The 21912-nt window shown below is 53.2% G+C and overlaps 10 protein-coding genes across 10 annotated transcripts; 4 read left to right on the top strand and 6 right to left on the bottom strand.

Annotated features, from left to right (window-relative positions):
- Window positions 1–264: 264 nt before the first annotated feature.
- Window positions 265–910, bottom strand: BO85DRAFT_436572 (mitochondrial fission 1 protein; the record flags this gene model as incomplete). Its single annotated transcript, XM_025658579.1, has 4 exons — window positions 265–594; window positions 649–742; window positions 812–830; window positions 892–910. The coding sequence occupies 4 exons, from the start codon at window positions 908–910 to the stop codon at window positions 265–267; spliced, it is 462 nt and encodes a 153-aa protein (XP_025517536.1).
- Window positions 911–1071: 161 nt separating this feature from the next.
- On the top strand, window positions 1072–1915 carry BO85DRAFT_246500 (kinetochore Spc24 family protein). Its single transcript, XM_025654894.1, has 3 exons — window positions 1072–1182; window positions 1230–1627; window positions 1683–1915. The coding sequence occupies exons 1-3, from the start codon at window positions 1156–1158 to the stop codon at window positions 1858–1860; spliced, it is 603 nt and encodes a 200-aa protein (XP_025517537.1). The 5' UTR covers window positions 1072–1155; the 3' UTR covers window positions 1861–1915.
- A 55-nt stretch (window positions 1916–1970) lies between these two features.
- BO85DRAFT_467349 (uncharacterized protein) lies at window positions 1971–2857 on the bottom strand (the record flags this gene model as incomplete). Its single annotated transcript, XM_025662182.1, has 1 exon — window positions 1971–2857. The coding sequence occupies exon 1, from the start codon at window positions 2826–2828 to the stop codon at window positions 1971–1973; it is 858 nt and encodes a 285-aa protein (XP_025517538.1). The 5' UTR covers window positions 2829–2857.
- Window positions 2858–3063: 206 nt separating this feature from the next.
- On the top strand, window positions 3064–3839 carry BO85DRAFT_518415 (med21 domain-containing protein; the record flags this gene model as incomplete). The annotated part of the gene is made up of 2 exons (XM_025664971.1): window positions 3064–3211; window positions 3282–3839. Exons 1-2 carry the CDS (start codon window positions 3170–3172, stop codon window positions 3837–3839), a joined length of 600 nt encoding a protein of 199 aa, XP_025517539.1. The 5' UTR covers window positions 3064–3169.
- Window positions 3840–3961: 122 nt separating this feature from the next.
- On the bottom strand, window positions 3962–8076 carry BO85DRAFT_246681 (SNF2 family helicase/ATPase). Its single transcript, XM_025654895.1, has 2 exons — window positions 7077–8076; window positions 3962–7027 (listed from the first exon to the last, which is right to left on the bottom strand). The coding sequence occupies exons 1-2, from the start codon at window positions 7858–7860 to the stop codon at window positions 4251–4253; spliced, it is 3561 nt and encodes a 1186-aa protein (XP_025517540.1). The 5' UTR covers window positions 7861–8076; the 3' UTR covers window positions 3962–4250.
- Window positions 8077–8491: 415 nt separating this feature from the next.
- On the bottom strand, window positions 8492–11500 carry BO85DRAFT_447502 (1-phosphatidylinositol 4-kinase LSB6). The gene is made up of 2 exons (XM_025659737.1): window positions 9737–11500; window positions 8492–9679 (listed from the first exon to the last, which is right to left on the bottom strand). The coding sequence occupies exons 1-2, from the start codon at window positions 11231–11233 to the stop codon at window positions 8813–8815; spliced, it is 2364 nt and encodes a 787-aa protein (XP_025517541.1). The 5' UTR covers window positions 11234–11500; the 3' UTR covers window positions 8492–8812.
- A 2410-nt stretch (window positions 11501–13910) lies between these two features.
- On the top strand, window positions 13911–15580 carry BO85DRAFT_246744 (putative GATA transcription factor (AreB)). Its single transcript, XM_025654896.1, has 2 exons — window positions 13911–14474; window positions 14570–15580. The coding sequence occupies exons 1-2, from the start codon at window positions 14244–14246 to the stop codon at window positions 15287–15289; spliced, it is 951 nt and encodes a 316-aa protein (XP_025517542.1). The 5' UTR covers window positions 13911–14243; the 3' UTR covers window positions 15290–15580.
- Window positions 15581–15861: 281 nt separating this feature from the next.
- On the bottom strand, window positions 15862–16701 carry BO85DRAFT_447504 (uncharacterized protein; the record flags this gene model as incomplete). The annotated part of the gene is made up of 1 exon (XM_025659738.1): window positions 15862–16701. A coding segment is annotated over exon 1 (172 nt), but the record flags the coding sequence as incomplete, so codon positions are not given.
- Window positions 16672–18439, top strand: BO85DRAFT_447505 (kinase-like protein). Its single transcript, XM_025659739.1, has 5 exons — window positions 16672–17042; window positions 17129–17469; window positions 17536–17852; window positions 17931–18099; window positions 18184–18439. The coding sequence occupies exons 1-5, from the start codon at window positions 16711–16713 to the stop codon at window positions 18369–18371; spliced, it is 1347 nt and encodes a 448-aa protein (XP_025517544.1). The 5' UTR covers window positions 16672–16710; the 3' UTR covers window positions 18372–18439.
- A 164-nt stretch (window positions 18440–18603) lies between these two features.
- Window positions 18604–21171, bottom strand: BO85DRAFT_447506 (putative MFS transporter). The gene is made up of 8 exons (XM_025659740.1): window positions 20728–21171; window positions 20587–20658; window positions 20396–20528; window positions 20234–20338; window positions 19552–20176; window positions 19484–19499; window positions 19314–19431; window positions 18604–19265 (listed from the first exon to the last, which is right to left on the bottom strand). The coding sequence occupies exons 1-8, from the start codon at window positions 20809–20811 to the stop codon at window positions 18778–18780; spliced, it is 1641 nt and encodes a 546-aa protein (XP_025517545.1). The 5' UTR covers window positions 20812–21171; the 3' UTR covers window positions 18604–18777.
- Between the last annotated feature and the right edge of the window lie 741 nt (window positions 21172–21912).

Here is a 21912-nt window from a genome sequence, read left to right on the forward strand (position 1 = left end):
GCAAGAGAAAGATTGGAGAGAAGATGGAGGAAAGAAAGAGAAAAGCAGGAAAGAAGAAGCGACTCGGGATGACGTTAGCCACCTGTGGCGCAGCTGAAGATAAAGCAGCAGCAGCAGCAGTAGTAGTAGTGATAGCATCCATTAACATTAATCACGCATCCAATCTTGCTTGTCAGAACGCCCCAATGCAAGAATAAAAACACCCGAACAGCCTTATTTACACTCATGCACCCAGAACAATCAATTCACAGTCTCTGCCATCCCTCAGCGTCTCTTTGCCCCCCGCATCACCAATCCACCCACTACGCCGGCCGCCAGCGCCAGCCCACCCACGATGGCAATACCCATCAAGCCCTCCTTGGACACTTTTTCATCAATGAGCTGGCCTAGACTAGCGGCCTGCAGGTTCCCGGGTTCCTTATCACGCAGTAGATCGTTGTACCGACGGGCTTCGCCGTAATTACCGAGCTTGTAGTTGCCCAGCGCGAGGTAGTACAGACATTCGCGACGTCGTTCAGGCGCAGCGCGGAAGATCTCCGACAGCAGACGGACACCCTCCTGTTGTTCGACTCGGGCGTTGGATTTGATCAGACCCTATACATGTCGTCAGCCGAATGGACTTGTATCGGGATATCTGCCGGTCCCTACCCAGGCGTAGTTGAACTTGGTCTGAATTCCTACGTAGTCACCTTCCTTCTCATACTGGGCGCGGAGCACCTGAAGTTCCGCTGGCTTTAGCGGACTGTGCACCGGTTAGCTTCGCTGGTTTCTGGAATATTGGTAGAGTATTCGATGGGGGGAAAGCGCTGACCTCTCAGCATCGGCGGCATCTGCAAGCAGGCAGTTAGCGGAGGGGGAGGGACCAGCACCAACGGGGAGAGAAATACTCACAAGGAAGATTAGAGCCCATTCTGAAGAAATAACGATGAATCTGGTGGGAAGACGAAGACTTTTGGCCGACAGCGACAAGAGAAGATTCGGAATCATGGCCGGGGCTGCCTGGCGTCACGCGCTGTGGCGGTGCGTGCGGCGGTGGCGGTTGCTCCAACAACAAACATCTCTCCACTTCCGGAGTGTATTTGCTGCCATTGCTATCAGAACTACGAGGTTGATATCGAACATTACAACGTATATAGGCCCCAATTTACCGTCATCATGCTCCTCGACGAGAATCCCGCTGGTGTAAGTCCCTTTCACCCCCTTAATTATGCTTATTGCTGACTCTCCAGCTCATCAACCACACCATCGGCAACTTCAACATCCACCCCGATAAACAAGCCGTCACCCGCATCAATGACTCGCTCGCCGCGCTACAGCAATCGCGTGAGCTGCGCACGCGCGAAGCTGAATCAGCTCTGCGCAAGCTCTCCCGGCACCTGTCCGCCCTGACGGCCCAACATGAGGAGGCCGTGACGGCGCATGACTCCGGCAAGCACGCCGCGGAGATGGTCGAGCTGGACACGAAGAAATTCCGGATTGCCAAGTCAGCTACCGAGCTGGAGATTGAGAGTGAGCGGCTAGAGGGCGAGCTGGAGATGTTGAAGGAGCGCCTGGCCGATCTGGAAGCGCAGGGGTTGGAAGGTGATGAACCGACGCGCCGGGAGCGTGAGATGGATGATGCGACGCTGTGAGTACATTCCACCTGTCTCATACGGAGTATACGGCGACTGACTTTCTCCTAGGCTGCGATTGAAAATCTACCGGTCCCTAGGAGTGGACATCGAGGCCGACGACGCGGGCAACTTCACCAAGGCGGTGATCCGCAATAGTCGCAAGGGCGATGTGCATGTGGTGAACATTGACCCGAAGTTCTCACGGTTCTTCTACTCGAACTACTTCTGGTCGACGATGCAGGGATAGATGTGCTTGGTGAGATGGACAGTTTGGACGGCGTTTACGGATATACCCTGGCTTGATATGACAATACTATAACTACTATTACATTCTATACATTAAACTATGCTCTATACTCACGTAGTAGACTGACATCTCCTCAACTCCCCCATCACAACCTCCCTCTCCTCCTCACTCAACCCACTCACCCTCCCATCCCTAGCATACAACAACGGCTTCTCAAACGGAAACAACCGTTCCACGACCCCCAGCACCTCCTCCCACCTCTCTTCCCCAACACCCCACAACTCAAACCACCTCCTCTGCATAACCTCCATCCTCTCCACCACCGCATCCACCCCCGGAACATCCTCCCCATCCCATGTCACCCTCGCCTCCGCATCCTGCTCACCAGCATCAGCACGATAGACAACCCCAACCCCTAACCCATCCCCAACCACCCCCTCGACCCTCTCATTCCAAAGTACCTGCCTCACCCTCCCCTCCAACCCAACAAGACACCAAACCAACGGAAACCGACTCCTAGTCAGCGCTTCCCGCACGCCCCTCGTCGCCTCCCTCGGGCTAACCAGCATCCCGATGACGCCGGTCCCGCGCCATCCCACCGGCGCCGATGCGAACGTGCCCTCGAGTTCGCGAACGATATTAGGCCCGAGTTTCGTCTTGAGCGCTTTGCATTGTACGAGCACGCGCGGCGGGTGTTCGTGTGCGGGGAGGTGCCAGGTTCCGACGAGGTCTGTGCCGGCGTCGGAGCGGCCGCCGGTGCGGTGGAGGAGGAGCGCGGAGGAGCGGAGGGTGGATTGGATGGTGTATTCGTAGTGGGTGCCGATGTAGGTTGTGCTTGTGGGAGGGAGGGAGGTGCGTGAGGCGTGGGCGAGGAAGGAGGGGAGTGTGGTGTGGGATGATGAGGATGGGGGGATTGGGGGGTGGGGGAGTTTGTAGAGACGGCGGGTTAGGGGGGATAGTGTTGTCATTATTCTTATAATAAGAGGCTGTAGATATGCATTGAATATCTATGTATCCTGCGGTTAATTTAGTGTTAGTATTTACCGAAATATATGGCGGAGGAGATGGGGATAGACGTACCTGGAGAGGAGAAGAATAGAAGTTGGAGAAATACTTTAAATTTGGGGTTTATCGGGCGGAATCAAACTTATCGGGGAGCGGAGATTAGCTTAGCTCTCTCAATTCACTTCTTCACACTCCACCATTACCGTCACCACCGTCTCTACAATTCTCATCAACTACACTACTCTAACTACACTACACCCACAACAAACCAAAAAGAAATAGACGAGGGAAAAGAATAAACACAATGGCAGACATCCTCACGCAACTCCAAACCTGCCTGGACCAGGTACAACCACCCCATTCCCATCCCACCACCTCAATCCACACCCAACTAACCCAACCCAACTTAACAACAGCTCGCAACCCAATTCTACGCAACCCTCTGCTACCTCACAACCTACCACGACAACATCCCCGCGACGCCACCCCCGACAACCACAACGCCGAGCGCCGCACCCCTCCTCGCAAAAATCCCCAAGAACGCATCAACACCCCCGGTGCCCGCGTCCGCGCCCCAAGCAGCACAATCCCAATCGCAAGCGTCGCCGCCACCACCCGACAGTACCAACCCCCCGGGCCAGGGACAGAATGCAGACAACCAACAGCAGCAAAACGCAGATGGGACAGCAGAAGGGTTACCTGCGCCGGATAGTCCCGCTACGTTTGCTGCGCGGCAGAGGGAGTTGGCGCGGGATTTGGTGATTAAGGAGCAGCAGATCGAATACTTGATTAGTGTGTTGCCCGGGATAGATAGTAGTGAGGCGGAGCAGGAGAGAAGGATTCGGGAACTGGAGGGGGAGTTGAGGGTTGTGGAGGGGGTGAGGGAGGAGAGGCGGAGGGAGTTGGGGGCGTTGAGGAGGAGGTTGGAGGGGGTTTTGGGGGTGGTGGAGAGGGGGATTTATTCTAGGGGTTAGATTTATATGATATATGATATCACTAAGTCACTGATGTCTTGTTTTGTTGGCTGGATATGATGGAGTATGGAGTTGACTTGCGTCTTCTAATTAGCTTAGCTTAGCTAGCTTAGCTTTCTTTGTCTTTCTCTCTTCCTTTCCTTTCCTTTCCTTACCTCCGTTCTCCTCTATCGTGTATCACGGAATTAATCACATAGCAAAAAGGAGATAGATCAATGAGATTAAATGAATGATGGGTGGAAAACAAATCCAGATGCATGAAATGAGGGTGAAAAAAAAAATCCAGGAATGCAATAAATCAACCAAACGCCTCTCGGGTATCAAACCAGTATTATCAGTATGAGCGCAGCATCTCCTTCTAGTGAATATGGTGCTTCACCAGGGAATAAAGGAATCATCGGTATATCACCATCACTTGAATAAACTCCGGTATTCGCGCATGCGACGCTCTTGCACCTCCTTCTTGTCCAGCTTCCCCCTGTTCAAACTCAAATCTGCCAGCTGCTGCTTCTTCTTCGCTAGCTCGAAGATCTTTTCCTCAATACTGCCCTTCATCAAGAACTGTACTGTCGTCACTTCGCGCGTCTGCCCGATGCGATGTACGCGGTCCACGGCCTGCGCCACTGCCGCTGGATTGTACTGCGGCTCCATTATATACACCTTGGACGCCGCTGTCAAGTTCAGACCCACGCCGCCGGCCCCGATCGTCGCCAGGAGCACCGTGATGTCCGGGTTACTGTGAAACTCCTCCAGCGCCTTGCTTCGCGCTGCCAGACTCATCGTCCCATCGAGCCGTGCGAACCCGTTGATGTCGTTGTCGCGCAGCGCAATCTCAATCAAGTCCAGGTGCGACGTCCACGCCGAGAACACCACGCTTTTGATCGGCCGCTCCCCGGGCCCTTGGCTCTTACTCTCCTCGGCTGTTTCCAGGAGCTGCGCCACCAGCGCCTTGGTCTTCGTGTGTGGTCCCTCGTACTCCCCTAACGTCTTGCCGTGTCGTCGGCTCTGTTTGGCTTGCGCCTGATCCACCAGGTAGTCCTGCAGTCCACCTACCGTGATCGTGGAATACGAGGCTGGCATCCAGCCATCACACACCTGGCATTTGATATCGTGCGCCGAGCCCACCGGACGGTCGAAAGCGGGTTTCCACCCCGAAAAACAGTCTGGACACAGGACATCGAAGCACGGCAGCAGAATCGCCATGGCTGTTTGCCTGTCGGTCGTGCCATTATCGGAGCTTGGCTCCTCCAGGCGCTTCCCGCATACAGCGCATGTGTCTGCGGAAGTCTCCTGCATGAGTGTAAACATTTCGTAAGCCTTTTTGTCGGTGGCTCCGGCAGCGTCGCCTGCGCCTTCTTCGAGATCGATTGCGTCGTGCACGCTCATGCCCTTGATGCGCTTGCGGTCGTCTGGCTCGAGCAGTTCCTTGCCGTGCGCGCTGATCTGTCGGAGGATCATCATCGCCTTGAGGATGTGGTGGTACATGCGACCTTTCATCTTGGACTGCTCTTCACCGGCAATCACCCGCATCATGACGTTGGACTCCTTGCGGAAGAACTCGTGCAGCTGTTGTTCCTTCTCCGTAAAGTTGAGCACGATGATCTTATCGTGCCGTGCCGGAAGATCAATCTTGTCCTTCACCCGGCGGAGCGTGAACGAATCTACCAGCACCCGCAAGCTGGCCAGCACTGATGCATCGCCCGTTTTGAAGCGACTGAGGATGTGTATTCCGAACCGCCCTCGGTCGTCATAAGGGAAGAGCCCCAGGAACTTGGTGACCGAGAGGAGATCTTCGAGGCGATTCTGGATGGGCGTTCCGGTCACGGACCATCGCCGCTGGGAATTGAGCTTGAAGATGGCCTGAGTCTGCGCTGCACTCTGTTCGCGGATCGTGTGCGCTTCATCCAACACAATGCGGAACATGTTCATCTTGGTCAAAGGGCTGACGCCCCGCTTTGCTCCTCGTCCAGACAGCTCACTAAGGACGATGCTGTACGTGGTGATCACAAGGTCATATTTGGACAATTCTTCCACGTCATTGGTCCGGGTCGGTCCATGGAAAACATAGGACGAAAGCGCATTTTCCTTCAGATGCTCCTTGATCTGATTGGACCAGTTGTTGACAGCGCTGAGAGGTGCCACCAGCAGCGTCGTCTTGGTATTGCGGATGCCCGGCAAGCTGCGGACAAGCTCGGGATCGGGGATTAGATCCGCCCACTGGTTGGCCTCCTTCAGGGAAGACAGAACTAGGGAGAGAATGCTCAGGGTCTTACCCAGCCCCATCATGTCCGCCAGCAGTCCTCCCAGACTCTGTGGAGGCTCTTCATCTAGCACCATCCCGCTTATGATTTCACGGTACCGCCTCTTGCCATTCTGGCGATAAACCACCCGCCAGAGCGAGTTATTGTCCGCCTCCTTGGGCCCAAACCTGCGTGGCTTTTCCTTCTCTGTCATGAACCAAAGTGCCTGCTTCTGATGCCGAAGCAACGGCGTGTTCAAAGAAGACGGAGGGTCCATTTCGGGCAAATTGTCGGCGCTCTGCAGCTGATCGAACATTTTCATCACGGCGTCGTTTACTTCTTCGGCTGTTCGCACTTCATAGTTGACTCCCACCCGGCCCCTCGCAGCTGCCGCAGGCAGCATCGCCGCTTGAGCCCGTCGCCTCTCTGCATGTGGATTGTGCACAGGAACGCCCTGTTCCACCGAAAATGGCGTCCCCAGCCAGACATTATGCTGACCCAGATGTTTCCCCACAAGCTCCGCATCCTTCCTCAGACCATACAGATTGACGGACGCTCGGTATGCATATGAACAAGGCGCCCAGGGCCACTCGTCGTCCTTTCTCCTCCGGACGTCCAAACGGGCGGTGATATTTACCTTCAGAGCCGGCGAATCGAGGAGCGGAACGACGACCGACGCTGTTTTCGCATCAACCGTCCCGAATATCTTTCCGTTGGGGTCTGACACTTCGATCCGGTTGTTCTGGCCCGGTTGTCGATGCACGCCTAGCTTCATGGAAGGCCAGTCATGCGTGGAGTCGCCAAAGATAGTCTGTGACGAAGGCTTAGGTACCAACTGCGCCTGAATCGTAGCATTCTCAATCTTTCCATAGCAGACCCGCTGAAGACTGAGGTCATTTGAGCCGGTGACCTGCACATCGTCGTCATCCGTCGCTGGCCCTGACGCATCTAATATAGAGTCAGCATATTATTTCAACCCACATATCCATCATCCTACCAGTAGTCAAGTCAACAACATCAGGCAGCACGGCCGGGGAATTCGAATTTGAACGACCATCCTTCATCCAATTGCCCAAGCCCGTACTCCCCACGCCTGTGAACTTGTGGTTCACAGACCGTGGCCCATTCTCTTCTACTTTGACCCTCTTATATAGCTGGCTCGAACGCCCCTCCACCCCGTACATATTCTCAATTAAACTCCCGTGGCGCGTTTCATCCATCTGTTCCGAAGACCGTTTCCCGTCCGTCCGCTCTTCGAACTGAGCACTAGCAAACTCCACATCCAGCGCGGGTTCCAAACTCGCCTCCTGCTGCTGCGGCGACGAACTCCCCGTATCGCGGGTACTCGGCGACCTCGTAGATAGTGACTGCGATCTGGACTTTGACCTGGGGCTCGCCCGTTGCGACGGCTGACGGCGCCGGGGACTTAGAAGCCGCTGCGCTGCGGAGGCGGTACCCGCGGGCGGCGCAACGACAGTGCGCTGAGGCGAGGACGACGGATCCTGTTGGGCGCTTGTTCCTACTAGAAGAGAAAGTGAGTTTTCGTTGGCGTCTAAGTCGATGGGGTCATCTGGAGGGGAGGGGCAACGCAGCGAGGCAGGCAAGGAGTATTGACGGTTGTGGTGATGGTCCTCTTGGTGATGGTCACTGGGTCCATCGCTCCAGCGATCCGATGGGGTTCGAGTGGGATCCGGGGATTTACCATTGTTTTTCTGCTGCTGCTGTTGAAGCTGTTTCTTGTAGGCCCGCGGGTCCAGGAGCATGGCGGCGTGGGAAGCCATGATTCGATACTGGATGCAGGTGCCCGAGACACGCGTGCGACGTAGAGTGTTAGGCCCAGTGACTGATCACGGATCGGATGAGACGATGGCGGGGAGACTGGGAGGGACATCTAGATCGGTTCGAAAGAAAGTCGGGATTGCCTGCTGCAGGTGGAGGGAGAGGCTGGGCTGAGCATCCAACAGAGAGAGAGAGAGAGAGAGTTACTCGGAGGGCGGCAGTCCGGTTAGTTGGTGGTGGTAGTGGTGGTAGCCTTGGTGGTGGCGGCGTAGGGATGAGCGTCAAGTGAGAGAGTGTGTGAGGGGGAGCTCAGATCTCTTCCATCTTACGGCCAGGATGAAATGATCGGCCGGGCAAGAGGAAGCGCCGAAAGAAGCAAGCCAGTTATGATGGTAAAGTGAGGAATGACAGAGGAAAGAAGAGAGAGTAACTAGATGATTAGCAGGAAGTATCAATCTAGTTGCTTGACCGTGACGAGGAACCACCGATACATGATAAGATTGCGGGTCTTCCTCGGTCGGCGCTGTTTCAGTGCCCACTTTTCACCTGCTGATATCCGTCTCATATCAGTATCTAGGTCTCTATATAACTACTAGTGTAATAAGAGGTTTGACTCTCCCGAAAATTAAAGCACTCTTACATCATCGCTGACTTCGTATTAGAATTCTAAATGTACTTCCAAAAACTATATACTGGTGTATTATGTATAAGGTAGACAGACAAGGAGGCAACCGCCCAAAAATCCCTCGCGAAGATCAACTTCCATTTCTATGACTAAACCATCAAGATTTTTCCAACAAGGACCAGACCCTGCAAAAGAACTCCTCATGCCAGGTTATCATGATACACGCTAAATAAAAGAAGAGAAGAAGAATGTGAAGAAGAATGGAAAGATGAGATGAGATCTGCGCCGATAGAGAGCAGATCCTGACTGATCGCAAGCAAACAACCGGGTTAACACCAGGTAAACACCGGGTTCTTGCTCTTAACTGCTTCTAGTCGCTCGACAATCACCTTGCGCTGGTTGCCTTCCATTCCCTCTGCGGCAGCATATCCCAGGTCGCCTTCCAGGTCGTCGCTGCTCCAGATCAAATGCGCCTGCCCGCGCGCATTGGACACCGAACTGTGCTTCTGGTGCCGGTGGCCCGGGCGGGGAGGGAGTGTCGCCCAGCTTCGGTCCAGGCCTTGTCCCTGGCTCAGCTCGTCAATGCTGTCGCGCCCAAATCGGTAGTCGCCCATCGTAGCAGGGCTGCCAGACTGGGCCCGGGCATGTCCCGAGCTGGACCCGCGCCCGCGGGAGAGCTCGAATCGGTTCGGATTAGGTAGCTCATTTGGAGGAGAACTCAACCCCAGCAGGTCAACGTCAGGGCCAGTACCAAAGGACATGGCGGCGCCAATGTCCATCTCCTCGTTGTCGGGATCGTAGCTGGCGTGTTTATCGTAATGTTCATAGCTCTTCACCTTCCGTTTCTGCGCATCAGTGGACGGCCCGCGAAGGGGGATCGCGACTGGAACATCCACCAAGTCATCCCAGACGCACACACGCGTCCGTCGTGTCAACTCCAGCGGACCATGATCGGGGTGCTTCAGCGTTTCCACTACGTTCCAGGCTTGTCCCTTCATGACCGCAATCTGTCGAGCAAACATGCTCTCTTTGAAATCGGAATCCTGCGAAAATACCCGCCGGAGGGCCATTTGAGTCCCGCTCCACCAGGCCGTCGAGGTAAGAAGGGGCAGAAAATGGTCGCGAGTTTTCTGCGAGAACGGCTGACCGATTAAAGAAACCGGCAGGAACAGCCAGCCGAACGGGAAGCTTCGCCACTATGACAGGTTAGCAAGGTTTGCGACATCGCGTTGAGTTCAAGACGGTGGACTTACGGCATCGGGATGCTTCCACGGCCACGACAAGCTGTTGTCAATGGCTCCGATCTGAACGGTCACCTGGGGGTCGGTTGCGTTCAATGGGGTCCCAGTACGGCTAACGGCTACCATTGCTTCACGTCGCCGATAAGGATGCTGAGCTGCACTCGTTCCGTTGGAGTTGACAGAAACGGGACGAGCAGGCGGCATGTCTTCATCATCCTCTTGTGTTTGAACTCCATTGGGCTTGGGCGGGTCAGCGACAATGGAAACCTCTTCAGTCTTCCAATCGATCTTGATCATCCAATTATCCAATCCACGATCTGTGTTCCGCATGATATAGTCGAGAATCACAAGTTTCTCCAATTCTTCCCGGAACGACTGCTTCAACCCTTCCGTCCAGTAGAACCGCCGTTCTCGGCTTTCCTCGCGGGGGGATGGCGTGCGCGCCTGACCGTCTTCATATTCTTCTTCGTCCTCGTCATCGGAATGGACGCCGGAGGGACGGCAAGCTTCACTCCACGGCCGCTTCTTGCGCTTCGGGGCATCCTCCGCTCGGAAACCAGTATTAGTCTGATCTGGCCAAGGGTGGTCTCGCAGGAAGAGGTTCGCATCCTTGTAGCCCTTCAGAAAGACCTGGAAACTGCCTGCTTTTGGAGGAAGCGGCCTCTTGCCCATCCAAGCCTTCCTGCGGTCCCAGAAATCGTAGAAGAAGGATTTCGAAGACAGCCAAACAATGTCGGTGTAGGGGACGAGGTTCGTGTGAAGACGCGAGTCGAGAACGTACGCCGCAGCTTCCGAGACATACGACAGGTTAGGAATCAGGCATGCCCGGCCAAAGAAGCAGGGGAACAAGTTTCGGTGGATCCATTTGGTCCACTTCGGGTTGCGGGATGCATATGGTTCCTCATCCTTGGGCTTGAATACTCCCACAACTTTACCCTCGGCATTGCGCGCAAAGTAACTACCAGAGCTTCCTTGAGAGATCATCCTCGGATGGACACCCATCTCAATGGCTATCCGGACACTCTCCACGACTTCTTCGAACTCGTCCCGGGCTCTGCGCGCAGCCCCCTCGATCTCATCTGACTCGAGGGCTTCCGCAGAGATGGGCCGAACGCCGTCGGGAGCCTGGAAAACAGAGTGATAGATCTCCAGCTTCTCCTCTTCGAAGGTCTTGCCCTTAACACGGTTGATCTTAAACTTCGAGGCGATCTCCTCCGCCCACCGTTCGAGACGGGCATTGATGGCCTTGATGTCGACCCCGGAATTCCTCCGTCCTCGGCGATAGTGGCCACTCAGTCGTCGACGGTGTTCGGGAGGCGTGGACAGGCCGGCGGCCTGCATCTGGGCTCGGGAGGAGATGGGAGCATATCGGGGGGCGGACTGGGAAATCGTGTTGGGGGCGTGTAGGTCGTCATCGTCGGAATAATCGTACAGGTCATTGGCTCTATCCTCCTCCTCTTGAGCCAAGCGGGCGTAACCCGAGGTCGCTGGCCGATTACTTTTGGGCATAGTGAATGGAAGCGGGATAGTTTATGAAATAATGGGACAAGTCGAGTCGGGAGGCAACCACTTTCGGACCATATGAAGGCGACGGGGCAAGGGAAAGAATTAAGGTAGGAGGTGGATAATGAACGGCGAGAAAGGGAAGGATGATTGATGAACAAAACTCAAGCCATTACTGGATTAAGACGAGTAAAGACGAAGTAGAAGCGATAGTCCCCGACCACGGAGAGGTAGGGAGAGCGACAGAGAGAGGGAGGGAGGGAGGGAGAGAGCAGATTCCAAGAATCCAGAGCCGGAGAGAGAGTTCGAGGCAGCGCCGCTGTCATCTTGAAGAAGTGGCCGCTCGCCGCAATTACCACTCGTACCGTCACCGTACCACCAATTACGGCGGCTTAGTCAAGCACATGGCAGTCAGGGTCCAAATCAGCCACACCCCGGATACCATACCATACCGCACCGCCACCTCTGGTCGTATCGTGCCGCTGGGATCCACTCGAGCTTCACGGAAGCCCCTGAATTATCGATGGCTCGCAACGCGATGCTTTTCCCCGGAGAAGGAATAGACGTTTTCTGGGGAAGGGGAGAGATATCAAGAAGGTTGCTGCTCAGTCTGAGCTATCAATTCCCCTCTGATCCAGATTGTCAGTGGATTGAGTGAGAAAGCACACAAACTACGACTTCACTCCGCAGTTTCTGTTTCTACAAATAGTAACAGCCATGATCTGTTCTTCAATTTTGAGCCAGAAATTTCAGGGTCTTATGGTTGATACTTGTCGTCCAGTTCATGGACAACAGCTACTGCCATTGACCCCGTGCAGACACTGGCAGCCGTTTTCCAGCATTTCCTCTCCACGCGATATGCGCGCCATGGCTTCGTCTCTCCAACGAGATTATGCTACGATCTAAGACATGGACCGATAAAGTGAAACGAGGTGCAGTAGCATGATGTATGATGAATTGCTATAATGGAAAACATCAACAGTCGAATGGTTGCGCACCAATCAGCAATACCATGACTGATTCCGATCACAGCAAGCATGAGTCCTGGTCAGCCACTCTGCCGGTCAAATATCGTCTGCTATTGACGCTCAGCTCCACCTCAGCCTCCACTCCACTATAGAGAAGTCGTGAGTGATGATGGTCTCTGGCCGTTGAAGGACAAGCTTGAAAGACAAAAGAACACAGGGGCGATCACAGTAAATACTAGGCTGGTGGGAAAGGGGCATGCAGGGGCGCGACAACAACATTGCGAAGATTCATTCCGGGCCCGTCCCGCGCATACTATTAGATAGGCGCATAAACCTTGGAGAGCAGAAGCATAGCATAGCAACAGCCCGGGACTGACTGGGGAGGAGGTGATAAGGAGGAATTCCTACGGGTGACGGATCCCTATCCAAGATTTAATCTGAGTATCCAAGACTCGGCTGGGCCCAGCCAAGCGGCGGTTCCGCAGAGCCATTTCGATAAATAATCGATAGCCTCCGACGCGCGATAGCAGCCCCGATAATCAACCCTCGATCTTCCTTCTCCCTCCCGACCATCCTGTTCCCCTCCAGATCTGTCTCGAATCCCCTTCCCCAAACCCCATTATCGTCTTTCGCATGGTTCCTTTCCGGTTAACCAGCTTGGATTCTTCTGTTTTTTTTACCTTCTTGTCGCTCCTTTCAGCAATCGCTCCTTGGGTCGACTTGCAGCAACTTGTCCCCGAGATAGCCTTGTCTTGAGATCTTTTACTCCTGGAGTATAATCTCTGATGTCCCTTGGGCCGGACAAAAGCAATTATCAAGAACAAAAAGAAAATCATTTCGGGCTTGGAAAAAGTTTATTGATCGTTTGATCACAACTGGTCAACCAAAAAAAGTCGAACGACATTCCATATCATTCCTCCCTTTCAGACGTGGCTGGTCCTCTCCAACGGCACGAATCTTTCCTCCCAAACCGTCGTCGTATACCACCCCCGGAACGACGGAAAAGCTCTCCTCGAATTGTCTATAATTCGGTCATTTTGGGGCCGGATTTCTAGCTAGTTCCCTCCGACAACCTCCACGGTGGCTTCACTTCTGTTCCGGGCGTCGCCCATCGACCCAGCCCTTCGTCCGCCGTCGCCGTCGAATTCCCAGTCTCAAGACTCGAACTACAAACATACTTCCTCCTCGACTGACAGTCAATCGGGATCGCGTCAATCGACCACGGATACTGGCGCGGGAGCATCATCAGCGTCATCGCAGTATTCTGGAACGCTTCCCGAGGCGAGTTCTCTAGATAAATACACCCACAGCCCGAGCAGTAGCAGCAACGGTAGTGCCTTTCCTAGCTCTCTGGGCCCATCTCTGCCTGGACTCTCTGCTTTGGCCTCGGTCGCATCCGCGCCCACTTCCAATCTGCGGTATGTGTACCTAGAAAGAACCTTTCCCTATGCGATATTGCATAGACGAGACCAGGTGACGGAATGAAAGGGGAGTCGCAGTGAAGATCAAACGTGATTCCCCTGCCATATCCGAAGGGGCGATATGATAACTTTGAACGCTCACACGCCCAAAGCGCCCGTATCTCTGGTTATGCTGACGAGTCTTACGTGTACAGAGCCTCGAGTAGCAATGCGCAGCCCAGTATGGCCAATATGACATACGCGACATCTTCTCCGGCTGCCACTACTGGTGGGCAAGGCAATAATCCTGTAAGTTACTGAAACGATCTTATCATCGGAGGACGATGGTTTTTATCGAGCTACGCTGGTTTTGTTGCTTTTTCCTTCTTGCTTTGGGGTGAAATTTTTGGTGTTCATGGTGACCCTTAATTTCCTGGGTTTCTTTTTCTGTGCCAATCCAATCTGCTGTTATCAGCAGCCGCTGGGGGCTTGGCGCCGCACCACCTGCTCCTTATCGCGCCAGCCCATCAAATCTCTCCCGATCTTATCAACCCAGCGCTCTTCCTCCTCCATCCACTATCAGTCCGCTTCCCCATCTTCTGTCTTTCCCTCCCCTCTCCTTCGCGCAATCCTACTGTTCCAAAAACAATGGCGACCACGTTGGCTGATCACAAACGTCCTCAATTACAGCCTGTGTGCCAGAATTGCGGCACTTCTACGACACCTCTCTGGCGCAGAGACGAACTCGGCTCCGTCCTTTGCAACGCCTGTGGCTTGTTCCTCAAACTACATGGCAGACCCCGTCCGATAAGCTTAAAGACCGATGTCATCAAGAGTCGCAACCGGGTCAAGACTGCTGGTCAGGGCCCCAAGCGTAAGGTGAGTCGGTCGTCTAGAAAAATTTTCCCTGCCTGTATACTGTCGTCGTTCACCTGAGATAACGGTCGCTAACATCCATATCAATCTCTTATCAGTCCGGCGGTGCTATCGATACAAATGGCTTGTCTACCTCAAGGTCCGAAGCAGGGACGCCGCCCATGGGGTCCCAAGGATACCGTCGCGCGTCGCGGAAGGCATCACCGGGCCATTCCGACCGATCCAACTCACCCGTCTCCCGAACCGAAACGCCTGGTATCCCTTCCATGCAACAACCACACCCGCAGTCGCAACACAATGCCAACATTGCGCCCCAGCACATGTTCGATAGTGTCACAATCGGCGACCATGGTCTCAGTCAGCCGAATGCGCTACCCTCGGTGCAGCCGCGCCAGCCCTCGCCCACGGCGACCTCGGCGGCTGTGGACCGCCATCTCGAGTCACCACAGACCTACGATGGACTGCTTGCAGCCAATACCTCTTTGAAGACTCGCGTGAGCGAATTGGAGTTTATCAATGAACTCTTCCGGGGCCGGGTGACGGAACTGGAGCAGAGCGGCGCGACTGCGCGCCGATCGGAGATGATCGTCCGGGACTCCGAGGTACGACTCCGGCGGTCTCTGGAGGAGGCCCAACGGCGCGAAGACGATCTGAAACGGCGGATATCTGAGCTGGAGCGACAGCTTAGCGAACAGACCTCCTCTGCCAACCCGGCGGGCAATGACAGTCCCGGCGAGCCGCTGGCCAAGCGGATGCGGCTGTCCGACGTCGTGGAGCAACTTGCGGAATCGCCGACAAAATCCCCCAAGAGTGTCTAAGGCCTCACGGGAGGGGGGCTTTGCTCGGACGATGGACGCGCATACGTGCGTCGGGCAGCACCGACGTAAACAAATGCGCACACAGTCTGTGGTGCTGCGTTCTCTGATCTTCCCCGGTCTCTTTGATACCCTTTACGAGTCTTGTCATTGGCTGGCTGTATATCGGATTAACTACCTAATTATATCACACAACCTTCTTTTTCGAGCCACTTTCCCCTTCTCTTCTTCTACTCATCCTATTTGTTCCGATATGAGTTCGGGGAGAGATTATTCTGCGCTTGCACCAACCCCCCTCATCCCAGCCCGACCGCACAAAAACCCCCTCAGAAAGAGCAAAAAAAGCAAAGGACCTGTAAAGGGTTCACATGTGTTCAAAGTAATTCGTGTTATTATTAACTCCCTGAATCTAACTACTGTCTTCCTTCCAATATTGTCTGTCGTAATACCGATCATCCAATGCAACAGTATCGAGTGATCACATCCTATACTTCCGAAGGCGGAAGGAAGCCTTCACAGTATCCCCATTGTAACCCAACCTAACCTAATCCTCAAGACCACCGACCCTATATCATCCCACTTTAATGATGAAACCCCCAAACCTGGGCATCCCATCTCATCTCACCACTCGCATCTACTCCACTCCGTCGATCCGATTCCTTCCTTATCAGTGCGATGGATGGATGTGCACTGGTCACGAGTCCGGAGTACCCGGAATTGTACCCGACCTCCTTACAATGCAATCTGCAATCTGCCCTTATCAATGCCCATCACGCAAATCCTCCCTTTATTATTGGCCCAACCTGATTTGTTGTCCGTCCGGGATACGACGTTGATCGGCATCTCCTCACTCAAATTTGCTTGTTTATAACCATAAGCAGATTTTCATCCTATCTATGATCTATCTATATACTATCTATATTCCCGACGGTCGGGGATGTGCTGATTGGAGAGTTCCCCGCTTTTGAAGGAGAGGGATGCAGTTACACTAACCTATTGTTGGTTTGGTGAGACTAATGTTATCTGGGTTCATGTTTACATAGAGCATATTGGTAGGTGAGGGGGTAATGGTAGGTAATGACTTAGTGCAGGTAGGGGGAATGTCGCCATTTGGAGCGTAATGCTCGTTGGCTCTAGTACTTATCGGAGGTAGATGGATAGGCATCTGGCTGCCTCTTCCTATCTATGGATCAGGTGTAAGGGCGCATTCATGATGCTGGCATGAGGGAACCCTCTATGTAGAGCAGTCATGGCTGAGATAGAATTGAGGTGTCAGTGATGAGAACGGATAATAATCGGAGTTCATCTCGAATAGGCAGAACAGGGATGCATGTCGATAGGACTAGACACATGACAGAGCACGTGTCTCTCTTTCTATGGATTTAGCTTCTTCAAACATCACCATTCAGATAGCTCACGCAGCTATGAAGACAGTACTGCGTCTCTGTAGCCCTATCAATAGCATTATCAGCCGTCCCAAACCATCGCGACAGCCCATTACCTCCTCCCCCCTGCACCCCTATCAACACAGACATACAAGCTCCCTCTCATCCCCATCACCACCACGCACATTCCCCACAACAGGGTACGAACTCCTCAATAACATCCCCAAACTAGAAGAAGAATCTCTACCCGACTACCGAGCCGAGCGATTCTACCCCGTCCACATCGGTGAGGTCTTCAATTCCCGATACCAAGTCATCACCAAACTCGGCTTCGGATCCTCATCCACCGTCTGGCTATGTCGTGATCTACAGTATGCATACTACCTTCACACACACACACACACTTATCTAGTTACTCCTCACAACCCCCATAAACCACTCTAACTACGTACTCCAGAACCAACAACTACCTAACCCTAAAACTCCACGTCCGCAGCACCCAACACACCCACCTCCCGGAGATCCGCATATCCAAACACCTACAAGCCTTCCACACCAAAGCCGAACACAGTAAACATGTAGGCCAGAAATACAACCGCCTCGTCTACGACTCCTTCGAGATCCAAGGTCCCCACGGAATCCACCCATGTATTCTCTACCAGCCATCCGGAATGGACATCTGCGATTACGTCCAGTGTCTCGAAGGCAACGCATTACCGGAGGATCTCCTCCGCGTTACCATCCGGTTTATGCTCATTGCGCTAGATTATCTTCATTCGGCTAATGTGGTTCATACAGGTAAACCACAGAGCCCCAATCTCCCTCTCACATTCATCCATAGATAGTTTACTAAGATATGGTTAGACATCCAACCAACCAACATCCTCCTAGGCATCGAAGACACCTCAATCCTAACCGACCTAGAAGAGGAAGAACTCAACGAGCCTGCTCCGCGGAAGAAAAACCACCTTCCGGATAATAGAACCATCTACGCTACGCGCGGAATGCCCTTCACAACCGGGGAACCTATGCTCGCTGATCTGGGGGAGGCGAGATTATTACTCCCGCCTGATACAGGCACACAGACTGGTCCTATCATGCCGGGTTTATATAGAGCTCCGGAAGTAATGCTTAATATGGGGTGGGATGAGAAGGTGGATATATGGGCTTTAGGGCAGACGGTAACAGCTCCTTAACTACCTACCTACCAACTTCCGTTGAAGTAACTAAAGTAAAACTAACTATGGGTGATGCTTAAGGCATGGACGCTACTCCAATCGAACCACCTCTTCACCAATACCCCACACCTGCTTACACAGAATGACCATGCTTGTCGCTTCGCAGAGATGATAGCCCTGCTTGGGCATCCGCCTGTTGAGTTTCTGGGTGCTCGGAGTGAAGAGAGTTGGAGGTTTTGGGATCGAGGTGGTATGTCTTTTTTACCTATTACTAGTATCTATGTAAGTTTAAGGGATTGAGTCCTGGCTGACTAGTTCAATTGCGGATCTATAGGTAATTGGAGAAATCACGTAGGCATTCCAGGAGGCTCTCTAGATGATCGAGTGACGCGACTCGAGGGCGACAGGAAAAGACTGTTTCTGCGGTTCCTGCGAAAGACGTTGAGCTGGGATCCTGGGGAGAGGCCGAGTGCGAGGGAGTTGTTGATGGAGGATGAGTGGGTGAGGGGGGAGGATTATTGATGTATTATTTACTAGATAGATAGGTATTGACGTGTAAGATAGTCCTTGGGTATCTGTAGAAATATGGAATAGGTGCATTTATAGATGTGAGGAGACTATAGTTCGGACAGTATTGAGGATGTAGCTTCGTGTATTGTTGGAGTTGCTTAGGCCGGAACTACGTGGGTAGGTTTGAATTCCCCAGAGAAGTTACATGACAGCACTGCCCATACGATGAGATTATTGGAAACACTTTGAAAAATCAATGATTGTCTATATGAAATTGTGAACCCTCTATGTTGAAAATCCCAACCAAATTGCCTGTTAAATTGGCACATATCCCCTGGGTATATTTACGAGGAAGACAAAATAAAAGTCACCGCTTTCAGCCTCTTACTTCTAAAGGCTTCGAAAGTACTCTTCCATCCTAGGCAAGTCGGTCATGCTCAACCTTCTTGTGCATCGCACCATGGATGCGTCTCTCGTGCAGGATACTCCACAGACAGACGACCACACCGGCCACACCGGACAAGAACGTCGTGTAGTACGCAGACTGGTAACAAGCCAGACCATCCGGGCAATCGCGGTCTCCGTTAGGCTCGACAATCGAGTGGCGGTCGTAGATACTGCCGTAGAGCAGGTTGAAGACGTTGCCACTGAACACGGGCGCAAGCGTCATGACACCCCAATTCTGGGACAGGCCGCCGATGCCGAAGGTGTGGGCGACCAGCGACGGGAAGACGCCGAAAAGGAAGCCGTATGCGATACCGGTAAAGCCGGATACAACGGCTAATTGGTGAGGGTTGGAGATGGCAGAGCCTGCAAGTTGGGTGACGGTGAAGACAAAGGCGGAGATGAACAAGCACCAGAATCGCGACATGTTCAGCTTCTTCACCAGAAGGTCGGAGCCAATACCTATAGGAGGTTAGCAGCCAATTCTGAACATTGAAGGTGCCGGCATACCGCTAGAAAGTCGACCAATAAAGTTTCCAAAAGACAGAATCGAGACATGCATAACCTGGCGCTGTTGAATAAACTTCGGGCTTGCGCTGTCGTCGTAGTACTGCCAAAGTGCCTTGGCCTGCGAAAATACAGTCAGCTGACATGAATGGGACTGTGCGGAGTTGCCTTACGCTGTTGCCAATGTTGCTATTGAACGGTTAGCATCAGTTTTGTACAGAGATAAGATAATGGTACTAACTTGATAGTCATCAAACCGATTCCAGAAAGAAGCGCCATCGTCAAAAAGAGTTGCCAGAACTCAATCTTCGGAAGCATCGCCAAGCCGCGAACGTCCGGGTGCGGGGATTCGGGAGCAACATCGGAGAGAGCATCGTCATCCTCCTCGTGTTGGTTGAGGAAGTCTCGGGATGAGCGTGAGGGAACTTTGGACACCAAGGAGGATGTTTCGTCAATATCGGGGCTGTGGCCGGGGTGATGGGGACTCGACACGACCGAGTGCGATGTGTCACGCGCTGCGGGACAGGATTCATAGGTTATAAAGGTCTGCGTACCTGCTTCATCAGATTCTTCCAGGCTGTGCCGGAATTCGGTAGATCTAGTAGTGCGCAGTCGTTGAGATTCTACGCCAGGGGACCTGCCCCGTCCAAGTGGCATATATGGCTCACTAGGAGGCAAAATACGAAGAAACGGGATCGAAACGAGGTTTAGGGCACAAGTTCCCAGAGCCAGCAAAAGGAGGAAGCGGCCGGTATCGTCCTTGAAGAGAACCGAGGAAACGGTCGACCAGAAGAACGCGCTTAGCCCAAAAGCGGCCAAGGGGAAAGCGGTCGCTGTTCCACGGTGATCGGGGAAGTTGGAAGCCGCTAAACGATGTTGTCAGCCATACAGGATAACAGACCCATTGGAAAGGCTTGGCGTACATGTCTTAATGGACGCTGAGAAGGCCGAGCAACTTCCGAAGCCAGTCAAGAAAGCGAAAAACGACAGGAAGATAATGGCCATCGACCCAGGGCCCTTGACGTATGCTGTACATGCAGACGTCAGCTAGTTTCAAGGTCCGCAGGGTTCAATATGGGGCATACCCAGATAGATGGGATAGTAGCCAATTCCCAGCGTGATTGCACCCAAGAAGGTCGTCAGACGCGGACCTCGAGCATCTGTCAACAGACCTAATGGGATTCCCGATGCATACATGCCCAAATTCCCAGCCGCGCCCTGGAAGTATTATCAATTAACGTTGAACTCTGGGTGACGGGCGCAATGGGTGGCTTACAATGAAGTTGCTTTCGGTGGAGGAGATCTTCATTTGCTGCGCGAATTGGGGCGCCCATGCCGAGTATGCATACTGTCACGGATATCAGACTCGTGCTCAACAACCAGCTTCATATGAATCTAGAGAAGGGAAGAAGCGCACGTTGGTACCACACGCGAGAGCAACCAGGGTGGCCGCTACGACGGAAACGATCCGCTTCGATTTATTGGGCGATGCTGCGGCCATGGCGATGCGGGATGGGAAGGGCGAGGACACCGGGGGAAGGCCAGTAGGCAACTCTTCGCATCGAAATATGCGGGGGAGGGTCGCAGTGGCCGGACGACTAGTATTTGTAGTTCGTTGGCCGGGATGGTGGTGCAGTGGATAAACGTTATCACGTCACGATAACCGGAGGAGAGCGAAGTAAGGACGGCCGGCTAGACCTCGACCATAGATAACCGCACCACGGATGATAGTAGTAGTGGTGTAGTAGTAGTTAGGGTGGTAGTTAAGGAAGGACAGAAAAACACAAGAAAAAAAAGAAGGGCAGAAAAGAGTGCAAGAAGAGGAAGAAGGGAAAGAAACAGGAAAAAGAAAAGAGCGACGTGAGTAACTAGTTAGTTAGTGTTTGGATGTCCTTTTCAGCAGCAATGGAAATTTAGTCCACTCCACCCTCCTACGCAATCAATTAGTTAGTCAAGGAGCAAAGTGTCCCCAAATGTGTCCCGTCGGACTCGTCAGCTCAACTCAGGCTAGTCTCCCCGGACGGACGAGATCGGAGGGGAAGTCATAGTACGTAGTATGGTATCGTATGGTAACTGCAGTACCACCTCAAATGAGTGTGACAGACCTGACAGCCAGTCGCTTATCGCCGATAAGGTCATCATTACCGGCACACTTGCCCCGGATACACAAGCACGTGACTTTAATGCATGCTCCATCACGTGGAGTAACATCCCCAGACATTATTGTGGAGGGAAAGCATAACTGCTGAAACTACTAGGTTTGGCAGGTGCTGCCTCCTTCCGAACAGCTACTTAGTATTATAGTATAGTGCGACTAACTAGCTTGCTATTGAAATCACCTCATGGTGTTAATGTAGCCGACTTTGCTGGCCGCGCGTAAGAAACCAACCATCCGCTAAGATCCCCGGCACATGACGAAGGCGGCGAACCTCCGCGTCTTCTCCTCCTGCCATTCCGTCTTCATCTTCCTCCAGTATCCCCAGGCTGGTTAATATTGTCCCGCTTCTGTATCTGGATCAAACAATTGTCTTTAGTGAGAGGGAGTGACACTCTTCTTCATCCATCATGGGTGCCCTCTTATCTCTGCCTCTGCTGGCTCTCC

Source organism: Aspergillus piperis (assembly GCF_003184755.1).
Source record: "Aspergillus piperis CBS 112811 unplaced genomic scaffold BO85scaffold_5, whole genome shotgun sequence".
Lineage (NCBI taxonomy): Eukaryota > Fungi > Ascomycota > Eurotiomycetes > Eurotiales > Aspergillaceae > Aspergillus > Aspergillus piperis.